The sequence below is a fragment of the Pyrgilauda ruficollis genome, unplaced genomic scaffold (assembly GCF_017590135.1).
Source record: "Pyrgilauda ruficollis isolate IOZ18807 unplaced genomic scaffold, ASM1759013v1 scaffold15, whole genome shotgun sequence".
NCBI lineage: Eukaryota > Metazoa > Chordata > Aves > Passeriformes > Passeridae > Pyrgilauda > Pyrgilauda ruficollis.
The window spans coordinates 17,275,008-17,287,869 of record NW_024513654.1 but is presented as its reverse complement, the minus strand read 5'-3'; the positions used below and the strand labels follow the sequence as shown (position 1 = coordinate 17,287,869).

Sequence of the window (12,862 nt, the reverse complement as noted above, 5' to 3'; positions counted from 1 at the left end):
AGTTAAGATATGCCAAAGTGGTCTTCTGCAATGCCATAGATTATCAGCAGATGGAATTGTTGTAAGATCAGAACTAAAGTTTTCATAATGTATTTTGAAAAGAAACTCTAGGCAGGAGTAAATCACCTGTCCTGTATTTCATGTGATGCATTTTCAGTGTACAAGTGTTACATATGCTAATTTATTAATAGCAAACTTTTACTGCAGGTATAAGGGGAAGTAAAATGGGAAAGTTGTTTTTTCTTTTTCCTTACTTTAGCTTGTTCTTCTCTGATTAAGAGGCATCTAGGAAAAAAAACGTGCACGTGGTTAAGACCTTATCAGTGACACCTGTTGAAAGCACTGTTGCAGCTCTTAGAAGATGAGGCATTAGATTCAGTTCTCTAAATCTGCTCAGAAGTGCTTACATCTTTAATTTTAAGTTGTTGAATATGCATTTGAAGGCTGACAGTGGGAAGGTGAAATCTTGAAAACTTGACTATTCCTGCAGATGGAAAAATGTGAGTCAGTTTGTCAAGCCCATTAATTAAGAAAGCCCAAAATAAGCACACATGATTTAATTTAGGAAGACATATGACCGTGTTATTGAGGTCAACAGACTTTTAGGGCTTGAAAACACACCAAGTTAATTGAACAACAGGAAGCTATTAGCACATTAGAGTGTGCTACTCCTTTTTTGCTATGTACTGTAACTGCATCAATTACTTCAGAATACGTTTAATCAAGTGCAATTAAGCACCACATAATCTTAATGTTATTACAAGAAATTCAATAAATATTTAAAGAGAAATTTAAAAATGCTTTGCTGAATCCTGAAAACTCATTTAAACATCTGAAATATGATGGGGAAAATGAAAATCTAAGTTTTCCATGTTTTGCTCCTGCAAGGTACTAAAGTTTCAAACTTCAGACAAGTCAGGCTTTCCAACTTAAGAAACAGACTAAGAACATGCATATGAAGAGACTGTCAAAGAAAACTGAAAGACAGAAAGGGCACTGCTTGAAACAATGTAAACTAACAAAGTTACTCTGTCATTAAAGAAAATGAGACTGAATGATACCAACTGACAGCAGCCAACTGAAGAGAAATTACCCACGTACGCAAAACATACATTAGATATCAGATCAATGACATAGTGATGCAAAGAAATGCAAGAAGAGAATTCACGAGTGCTACAAGCATTTATCTGGTCTACAGACCAGCAGTCTACTCAAACTCCTAGCATGGACTACAGCACAAGGAAAACTCAAGCAAGAAACCTGTTACTATGCTTAATTTGTTCAGGGAATACAAGTCTTCATTATAATAAACAGGTATTCTATGTCAGCCCTGTTTTAGTCCAGTTTACAACGAAATCTATACAAGACAATGAACTTTCTGTTCTTTTAATACATTCAGAGAAAGGGCACAAGAAGCCCTTTCCTATACAGAAGCATTAAGCAATTAAGCAACAGGGGATTTTTTTTTGCTAGTGACAAAAAAAGAAAGATCTCAAGAATTACAAAACAAATGTCAATCATTACCTTACTCTTTGTATAAGAACCAGTTTCATGGAGCACAGCAACTCTAAATGGAGGCCACCAAGTGTGGAATTCTTTTACCCACTGATGCAACACAGTAGCTGGACAAACAATCACTGTTGGACCCAATCCCTGGTACCTAAAATAGAGTATTTAAGGAAAAAAAACCCTTAATGTGAAATAAATAATCTGAATTAAGTGGCTCATTAAAATACACACATATTAAAATGACATACTTTACAGTTTAAGTGGAATATGAGAGCTATGGAAATTAATTGGCAATTTGTTTTCCTGGAAGTCTGTTTTTTAAAGGAAGATGAAGAGGGCACTGCTAAAAGAATCCACTCATTGAACAGTTAATGGATGCATCTATCAAGCTAAACAGGAACAGAAAAGCTCCAAACAATAAGGCATAAGGGAACTTCCTCCTTTGATATTACAAATCAGGTTTTAGTGACTGCTGTTTCTATAAGTGAAAAGAAATCATTAACAAGCAATTATTTTATTACTTCTATTATACAGAATGTGTAGCTAGAGTCTCACAAATGAACTTACACACAGGTGCTCTGCTTCATGTTGGTAATATACTCTACTCTCATCACCACAGTTTATTGATAAGACAAGGACTCTAAAGTGGCAGACTATATCATCCCTGGATGTTGAGATCTGAGCTTGGCTCAAACTGTCTCATAAGTTTCTTATTCGTAATTATATTGCTGTTTCTGAGAATTACTAGAGAGGTCTGAAACAAAGTCTTTCTGTATATGAAGTTCAGAGCTGCTCTTAAGGTTAAGAAGGGAACAATCCCTTGCACACCAGCCAAATAAAAAAAATACTACTGCCACAAATAAATACCAACAATCCTATAAGAAATATATTAAGTAGTGGTTACTAGCAGTTATTTTTCAAATATATTTGCTCTTTAAAAAATGGAAAAAAATTACTCTGCAAACAAAGTAATAGCTTCAGTTATCATACACTGATCTGTGTCTATGTATTATCCAAGTGACACTAAACAAACAATGCAAAGGTCACAGTATACATTCAAGATCACACACTGATAGCAATAAAGGATTTCTCAGACACCAGCAACACCCTGCTTAAAAAAAATCCCAAACCCTTTAACATCTTCAGAAACTGCTGACATGAAGAAATAATATTCTTTATTAAAAGCTTATACATATGCAGAACAACAACCTGGACATTGCTTATTATGAACAAATACTGTAACACAAGCTTATATGGTCTAATTAAAAAACTCCATGCAATCCAAAAGGAAGTAAGAACTTGGAGAGATGAAGAATAACTTCAGCTCTGCTATGGATCTAAATAATCACTGCTGCTGCTCTTAAAAATACCTACAGCAAAAAAGACAACTTTCCCAGAACATACTAGCTTCTCACTCTTCATGGGCAGTAACAAAATACATCTGTTTATTCCCCTAGTCTGTATTCACACAAGCTCACATGTAAGGTTTATCCAGATTTGTTTCCCCCCCTCAGCTTACACAAAGAGTTCACACCTCCTTGGATCAATTTTCAGACACTCCACTCCCTCTCTACTTGACTGTGTGAAAACTCTTCTGTGTCTAGTCTGACTCTACCCACTTTCCACTAGCCAACATTTTATTATTCTCCTGAGAGCTTTTATTTATTTATATAAAAGAGTCATCTAGCTTCTTCCAGTCTAAGCTGTTCCACAAAACAAAACAAATCATATACTTCTGCTTGCTACACTTAGGAGGCATCCTTCATTCTCGTAATCACTGCAACACTGCAAGATCTGCTCTGCTGCCTATCCAATTTATATTTGCTTTCCTTGAACAAAGGTGACACTTAAAACATTCAAGACCAAAGTTTTACTACTGCCTTGTACCAAGATAATAATATTACCCTGTTCCTGCTCCAAATATATTGCCATATTGTATTCTGTCCCTTTTTCACAGCTGCATTTTACTAATAGCTTATGGTCAATGTCATATTTAGTCAATATATCCAAATCTCTTTCTGCTGTTGCTTCTGGTTTATAAAGCCCAAATTCACAAGAATCCTTTATTTGTTGTTATTTAATTGGATGCAACTGGAACTGCACGTAAGTTCCAATTCCTGCAACTTACTACTAAGAAAAAGCAAACTGTACTCATGCTATATTTATAATATTTAAACACACAAAAAGTTAGCACAGGAAAACATGTTTCATTATAACCAAATGTTGCCAAGGACTGACAAATCATGTTTTCAAGCTGAAACAATAACTAAACCCTAGCGGAAAAAAAGAGAATGGGGCAGCAAGATCAACACACTTTTTCTGGGGCAATGGATTTTTATTTACCTAAGCACCATGGAAATTAATCTCTGCCACTCGAGTAGAGATTGAGCTGTTTATGTTTATGTCTCAGTATCCTGAAGAGCACAGATGGGTAAATAATCAGTGTATAAACTTTCTGTCAGTTTCTCATCTGATGTTTCAAATAAATGAAGGCAAGTCTGTAGCAAAAGGTTTTTGTTACACACCAAGGCAAGGAAACCCAAGCTAGTGGGTTTCCACAGTGCTGACCACACAGCTTTGTCCCCTCTTAGTGCTGGCTTTGCAGAGGCTGCCCAGGAAGTCTCCTGCCTATCAGACTACACTCTTTCAAGTAGAAACAAGTTAACCAGTACTACTGGTCATCAGTATTGCTGCCTTCTCAGCCCAGGGGGAGGAAAACACTGGACTATGAAAGATGAAATTGTTTAGACTGTCTGCCTTACAACATCACACACATAAAATCAGAGCAAGCGTCACCAATATATTAAACCTTGTCTCCTCCCATGGAATTACTGTCATGTTGAACTCAATGACATGCACCAGCCAAAACATGAAACTCAACACATTGTCTTACACACAGAAAGAGCACTGCATGTAAGATAATGTGTTGGGTGGGCAAATCGATTTTGGCCTCTTCAAACTTTTGCCGTGGTTTTGCACTATTTAACAGTGTCAAGAGATGTCCCTGAAGGATTTCCATCAACTCAGTGGTCTACTAAGTGGGGTAGGGAATATAAACTAATCTGTACAATAGCATCCTTAACTAGGCAGCCATATTAAAGTAAATCTTTCTGCTGGCCTGAGTGAAGGACCTGTGGAGTTTATTTTTATATTAAGACCATAGTAGGAAGCAACCAGAGAGAAAACAGGAATATTTTCTCTTTAAAGCATTATTTTACAATTAATATACAAGCTAAACATAATTTAAATGTACCTCTATATAAAGGTAATTATTTTTGTTTAGTACAGTACTACTGATAGTCGCCAAATTTCCTGTAGCTATTTACAGCAGGTAAACAGGCCAACAGAAGTAAAAAAATCAGGTACTACTACTACTGTGCGTTTGCAAATCTGAAGACACAAACAAATATCTTGACAGTAATTCCACCTATGAGGAAGAAATTTTAAAGCATTGTTCAGTAACAAAAAAACATAAAATACCTTATAAGAAACACCAGTCATACTAGCATATGTTTTGAAAAGCAGCAACAACAAAAAAACAAAAAGCAGATGGAAATTCCTCTGCATAAGCTACTGGTTTTACTCTTACTACTAATTTTTGGCATGGATAATTCCCTGCCCGTCAGAAACGCTAACTTTCACTGCAAATCAGCTTGCTACTTCCTGTAAAACATTTACCTGGTGGCTTGCCAGAACAAATATTTTAATGTAAAATTTAATAAATGGAACAAAAGGTATTACATCTAATTTAAAATTCCATATTGTGTAAACTATTGATATTAATGTAATTGAGTTTGTAAACAATCCATTTGTGGAAGGTAACCTTAGACACTGTATTGACCCAAAATATCTAGCGTGGCTCATCTGCAAAATGAAGCATCAATGCCTGGAATTCATTAAAAGTGTTACATGTTTAATTTTTCCTGCCCTACAGCTCCATTGTCTCGTAAAATTTTTCCTTTGATGTCCCCCACTAAAAGAATTAAAGGAATATTGTAATTGAAATGTCATTAATAATTCACAGGACCCTCCTCCACCAGTAATACATCTGATGAAATATTAATTGAGCTCCACAGACTGACAGTCTGCAGAGAAGCACTTGCCTGTAATTTGAACCACGAGTCCTCATATTGCTGTAGCTCAGACCTGCCAAGAAGGCAATTATCTGAATGGTCTTGCCCAATCCCATCTCATCTCCCAGAATTCCTCCTGCCTGCTGGCAGTGCAATTCCCAAAGCCACCTAACACCTGTCTGCTGATACCTAAAACAAGGAAAAAGAAGATGGCAAATGTTTGATAATACAGATCATAACAGAAAGTACTCATGAATTAATCATTTGGCAAGGTTCTCATACCAGTTACTGTAACATGCTGGATGTGTGTTTTACATGAGTGCTGTATTTACTAGGTCATACATTTTTGATGCATTCAGACATTACATGTGACTTTCGTTCTTTATGCAACACTAAAACATTTCTAATTAAACCAACAGTCATTGTAATTAGAGGGTATTTTATTTCATATATATTTTAAGTGCTAAAAGCAACTTCGTTATGAAGCATTATCTTTCCAGAAAAGACAAGATGAAAGGGTCTAGTAAAAAATATTATTTGGAACATACTTCCTGAACTAAAGGAAAAGGTTGACTTGTAAGGGATACAGACTTCATACTCTACTACAAAAACTGATCACATCTGCCAAATCATGCTTTTTAAACATGAATTTATTTAATAACATTTAGTCTCTTTCAATGAAGAAAAAAACCAAGGCTAAGCAATAGAAACTATTGCAGTGCAGGAGATACAGCAGAGCATTATGTGAGAGCATCAGGGCAGTCTACTCCCAGTCCTTCACTGGAAATCGTACAAGGAAGAAGGTAAAATACATTCCACTTAAGAAGCAAACTATAAAGCAAGATTTATGACAGCAAGCTAAAAAGGTGAAGATAAGATGCTGGGCTGGGAATCACTTTAGGACATACCTTTTTATAACAATATGAAATAGTGAGACCAGTAGGAATACAATACCATGTGTGGGGGTTAAATTGAAAACAAAAGAAATAAATGAAAAACCGTACCTTTAAATCACATAAAAAAAATATCAAACATGTTTCAGCACCACAGTGCCTTGTAACTTACAGGAAGAAAAAGGTTACTGATAATTTTCTTGATGGCATGCATTTCTGAAGTGCAGAGCACAGCAAAGAACAAAACACTTTTTTTAAATAGGGGTCATTTATTCTAGGTGATTTCTTGTGCGCATTTCAAAATCCTGTTTCCATTCTTGAACAAATAATATTTAGGACTACTGACAGCTAATGACACTAGTGTCTACAAAGTACTATTAAAAATCAATTTGTGATGAGTTTGGTATGGATTTAGAGAATGCTAAATGGAGACAAACAAATGGCTTGAGTAGTAAAAAAAAGATGATCAAAGAACACATCTAATGGTTCAGACATCACACTATCTGCTAGTGTCTCAAAAGCATTATGCCACGAAGCCCTTAAGAAACCCTTTTATTAGAAATTAATTCACCTTAAAATGCAGTAATCTATAAAACAACTATGAAATGGCTTGCAGGATTAGCTATAATTGGATTAAGATGCTATCATTACTACATTTTATGAAGACAAAACATCTTCTGTAAAACATTAAAGAATTGAAAATAACCCTAATTCCAGTCAGAAGGTGCTCCTCCAGACAAATGTTCAGCATGTCTCTTCAGAGGACAACCATTCAATAACTTCCTAATATAAATTTGTATTATTTTTTAAGATTATATACAGAGCTTTAAAATTAGATGAATTTATAAACATATTTCTCCCTCTCATTCCTTATCCTGAGAAAGTTTCACAGTAGATAATTAAGCTTGTGAAAAATTCTGCTCCGTGGTTATATAAAGACATGAAAGATGCAGGTGCTGTCTTTGTATGATCATATAAACATGCAATGTAACTATTCAAAAGTTAAAGGAACACACCCTCCTCCATTTTTGTGGTTATATGGAAAGATTATTATTTTCAAGCTTACAATTTTATTGCACCAATTTTTACGTTTTTTTTTTTTTAATTCCAAAAATATTCTGGAAGTAAATAGAAGTGCTGCTGGCCTTCCAAAATAGCTGCATTGTATTGTATTTCACACAAGGAACCATGCTATGATGCATCCTTCAAAATTTACCACAGCCGATACCAGAGTTCAGCTGCATTGTTGCAGAGACAAAACTGTGTTTCAGACTTATCAGGGAAATCACACACTGGAAGCAAATAGTGATGAAGGTTTTTTTATTTTTCATAGAGTGTTCTATGAAACTCTATTTTTCATAGAGTGTTTCTAGAGTGGCAGGCCTAGTGCAGATGGAAAAAGGCAATGTTTGCAGGTCTGCTCAATTTTGCTCCACAGCAGCATCAATGTTACTCCTGATCAATATTTAGCAGAGCAGACAAGTGTGCATGGAAGAAACAGAGTGTCCACCTTGACAGGCTTACCAAGGAATAAACTTGAGGGTCTCCTATTTCCAGCATGAGCTAACTTCTTTGGAATTTAACTATGCAGGAAGATGACTTAAATGCTATACATGTCCTTAGGTCAATATACTTCCCTGTTTTGTACTGAACTTGCTCAGAACTCCACAGTTTAATGCCTATTGACTATGGGCTTTCCTACACTGGAGATTTCAGCATTTAAGTTACAAGACAGACAAATCATTCATCGCAATTGATCTTTCTAACCACTTAAGAAGTTTTGCCAACTGACTCATGCTTGCAGGGATACCCTTCATTAGTGAGGCTTGCATCTTCAAGATTAATTTTTAGTGACTGCTCTATTTCATCTCCCTTCGGGTTGCTCAGACCACACATCCGTCCTCAAGATGAAAACTTGTGCAGTACCTTCTCATAAACAACTGGAGACCACATATTGGCTCTGCATGGTCCCAGCAACCAAGGCATTAATTCAATCCCATTTCAGAGCTAGTGCTTTCCTTCTGAGGACTACAGGACAACAGTAATAATTTCTCTGAGGTCAAGACTAAGTGGTTCTCTTGGAAGGGATACCACACACACCCATTATAAACCAGGGCTTTCTACTACAATAAGATTTCAAGAGAGTTTGCTTTCAAGAGAAGAGAATATTTTCCCGCTGTGTGAAATGTTGCCAAGAAAACTGAATTCAAGCCCATTATGCTGCATGAAATTTCAGGGAAAGATTAGGGGTAATATTAACTGGTTAGCTGCTAACTTGTAGTTTTGGTGGGTTTTTTTTGTTTTTTTTTTTGGTTTTTGTTTTTTTTTGGTTTTTTTTTTTTTTTGAGATGAACTTGAAAGCATCACTGGGAACTATGTTTTAAAAAACTGAAACAGAAATGTTGAAATCTGTAATTAAGCATTAATAACTAAAGAATGAGTTGCAGAGTGTTTTCCATCTACCAGAGGAATTAAGAATTCACTCTCTATATTTTTAAATTTTACCTGGCAAAATGTTCAAGATTATTTTATAATATGAATTACAAACAGTTACTTTGAAAAGACTTTCTGTAGTTACTTAAAGAAAAAGTTCTCCACATTTCTACTGGTAGAAAATTTCACTCCACTCAATCAGAGAAACACCATATTTCTTGTTTTCTTTTATCACATCTTACCATCATCTTGTGCTTCAAAGTAAAAGTATTCTACCACTCCACATGAATTAGGAGCAAGCATATATCAATAAAAGAATGCATTTATACAAATAAATGGAGAGCTTCTCAATTCACAGTTTAGCTAATACACATTTACAATACTCACATCAGCCAGTTATCACCTTCACATAACTGCATTTTGTGCTCACAGTAAGTTTATTTCTTTGAAGTTTGATCCTGAAATCTTTTTTAAAGAAAGAATCCTACTGATACAATTGAAACAAAAGCTGAGGCATCATTCACTGAAGTAAAAGGTCATCTGGAACTCACTATGACTATTACTACTAATATTATCAACAGCATACAGTGGCATCATATTGAAATAAAGTACACAATACGTACTTAAAAAGCTTTTTGAAGAGAAATCCTGGTACTTTAAAACCCTCTTCAAATTCAACGTCACTTTCTTCAGAAAGTTCCTCAGCTGTTTGATGTTCTTTATCCTTCAAACGTTCTTTTTGCCACTTCCTGGAGTAACACAAGGAATCAACATTCAATTATAGAATGGAAAAGATTCTGCACGAAAATGACACTGAATTTTGATCAAGTAAAAAACCCAAAAAAACCACATGCTCTGATGTCATGATTTAAAATAGCAGTCCTTCAGAGGAGATAATTATGCAAGTAAATGCTTGAAATGTCTGACATATTAAGGTATATCAAAAAAGGTACATGTTTTATAGCTAGTTACAATTTTCTGATTTTCTATAGACAAAAATACTAATATAATGCAATCAACAGCTAATAGCACCAAAAAGCCTGGCAACTTTAAACTCCTAAATCTCCCTCCCCTTAATTCCCCCTCCACCAAGATATTGATAACGTTTAGGTGTCCCAAAGCTATCTTATTAATTTAATCGAACACTTAAATTTCACTTCCTTCCTGTAGAGAAAAGTGAAGCAGTGTATAATCTTATACAGAAGACTCAGTTGGAAACATCTCCACCTTCAGGGTGACACGCTCTAAATCTGTAATGCAGTCATTATTAAGAGAATGAGTTTTATGAGGTTTTGGAATTACAGAGTGATTTGTGGTTTGCATTCTCAACTTATTTGGACTCCAGGCAGCTTAGAGAATCACCTTCCTATCCCATCATTCCCCCACTGCTGAGAAAGTGCCATAAGATCTTCAACATTCCAAGGAAATTATGAACTTCTGTTTCAGTGACCCAAACCCATCTGCCTCTAAAGGTAAAGTGTACTCTAGCTGGCTGTGTACTACTCAACCAACAGTGCTTCACTGATAATTTGGGGTTTGCTGGAATTCTCTCCTGGAAGTGCCATTTACTGCAGGCACACTGAATGCGGTGGATAAACTGACAAAATCCCGACAGAAATTGGCAAGGCACACAACAGATTAAAAACATCCATAAGCTACTATTCTGAATTCAGTGCAAAAGCAAACATCCACTTAATGGTCTCTGCATATATGGCAGATTTGTTTAAGAACACTTGTGTTAGGAGCAAGAGAGCAGGGAAGTTCAACACTTCACATCCAAGCAATACAATCATACACTCTTTCTCATGAAAGCAAGCTGATTGTGTGAGGTTTCTAGATGGACTTTTCAGCAATACTTTTTGAGAAAATACTTGAAGTCTATCTTTATGGGACTAGTCACAAACTTGGTATTGTTCTATTAACTGAAAATAAACACCACCATCTCCAAATACACACAAGTTCCAATCACTGCCAAGAATGAAAGCACTGAAAAACTAAGAGAACAGAATGCTGGTCAGGTTTAGACAGCCAGTTTCACTGAAGCATATTTTGGTTTCTTAAGTCAAGATGTCTTCAGAAGCAAAAATAATGATGGAGGGGAAAACCAGATGAACAAAGTATTCAGTTTGCTGTTTAAAACTCCTGATTTGCTAATGTTTATATAGGATTTTTCTTATTTCATTACATGAAATCATGAATTCAGCTAAGTAGTAAAAAAAAACTTACTAAAAATACATGAAGTGTCAGTGTTTTCCGCTTTTATAAACCTATCCTAACAGGAATGGAAATGTCTATCTTAGACTAGCAGTCTGCTAAATTACAAAATTACACTCATGGTCTGCAGTCTAGCAGGCAGATATGATACATTCTAGAGTCATAGCATAAGAATGCATTTATGCTTCTTCAGTGCTACAATGTTATGCTAGCAGGCACAGAGGGTCTTACTGTTCTGAGTTCCAGAAAAAGAAATTCAAATCGACAAATGCTGATAGTCATTGCTTCAGACTGCATCACTACTGGAATTGAGACATGCCACAACTTGATTATTTCATCCGACTGGGTTATGACAGGACTCAAACCAAGGAAGGAAATTCCTACTTACCACACTAAAATCAAAACAACTACAGATTACAAAGCTTCTAAAGAGACATGTAGGTAAACAATCCATACTAAACCCAAGCAGGGCAATAATTTGTACAAGAATTTGCTGTTAATTTTGTACTCCAACACAAAATCACCACCAGCCAGCACAGGAGTGGCAGCCTCCCCTGGGAAGGAGCAGATTGCCCTCTAGTGTGCATTGGGAAAAGTGATCCAGAAACAACCAAGAGGAAACTCCAAATTAACTCGAAGCTGTCCAGGAATTTAGGCACTTCACCTCCCTACATTTCCTTTTTACTGCTCTGTTACTTCACTGAAGTACTACATCTCTGCCTAATGTCTAGAGGTTTTTAGCCATCAATCACCGGTTTAAAGAAATAGCAACAGCTTGTTATCACAAACAACTTTCAAAGTTTGAAGAAGCCATTCAGTTTCTGAAAAGCTGTGAACTGAATGTAACATATATCATTAAGACAGTCTACACTGAAATATCATTGTTTTACTTAGAAAAGTGTAACTATCCAAATGGCTGAAGCCATGGGGAGGACAAACACTATTTACAAGGCCAGTCTGTTGGCAAATCTGGTCTTGTACCTTTCCCTGGAAGCCACACTTTGGAGGGAGAAATAGTGGTCATCATCTCTGACTTAAACACACAGTAACTTACTGCTCATTTGGTCAATATATTCCTCACACACATCACTTAAACACCATTAGTAGGCCTAAACAATCAGAAAATACAGGTTTTACTATATTACCAAATTCTCTTTAAAACAGAAGCATGACTTTTGAGAAATCTTGTCCATTGTCACTGACATAAACGTAATTTTATCCCTGAAAGTGAAGTATGAAAGCCATATATCATACAATTAAATTTCTTCTTAATATAAGAATGTATTCAGATACTAAGCCCATTTCACACTTATTGCAATACCCTAGAAAGAAATTCTACACCCAAAACAGTAATGAGCACAATTTCACTTTTTTTTTTTTTTTTGTAAAAATGCAGTCAGGAACCAAGCTGAGTATTTAATATAGTTTGCATTTGTGAAGCACAATATGTTTTATATTTTATACAGCTAAGAATCCCTTACAGATTATTCTAATTTGCTAAATTGACGCATTCAGTATTGCTTTTCTGATCTAACTTTTTATGTTCTATATGGGTGGATTTAATTGGTATGTCCTAACAGATGAAATACATGCAGTTAGTACCACAAGCCTCCATAAGTAAATTAAGACTGATGTAGACAATTGCACACTTGAGTTTAGAATGAAAGGTGTACTCAGTGAGTGAGAGAAAATATATCTTCATTTGTGTCCTGGCTTTGTCACTTTAAAGAGCAGTAAGAA

The 12,862-nt window shown here is 35.6% G+C and overlaps 1 protein-coding gene across 3 annotated transcripts in view; it reads right to left on the bottom strand.

The window, feature by feature from the left end:
- ERCC6 (ERCC excision repair 6, chromatin remodeling factor) overlaps positions 1-12,862 on the bottom strand; it is a 44,311-nt gene that overhangs the window by 19,399 nt on the left and 12,050 nt on the right. For all 3 annotated transcript variants that reach the window (XM_041461295.1, XM_041461296.1, XM_041461293.1), the window contains 3 exons: positions 9,532-9,657; positions 5,613-5,771; positions 1,525-1,660 (listed from right to left, as the gene is read on the bottom strand). In XM_041461295.1, coding sequence (XP_041317229.1) covers positions 1,525-1,660; positions 5,613-5,771; positions 9,532-9,657 — 421 coding nt within the window. The remainder of the gene's footprint in view (positions 1-1,524; positions 1,661-5,612; positions 5,772-9,531; positions 9,658-12,862) is intronic.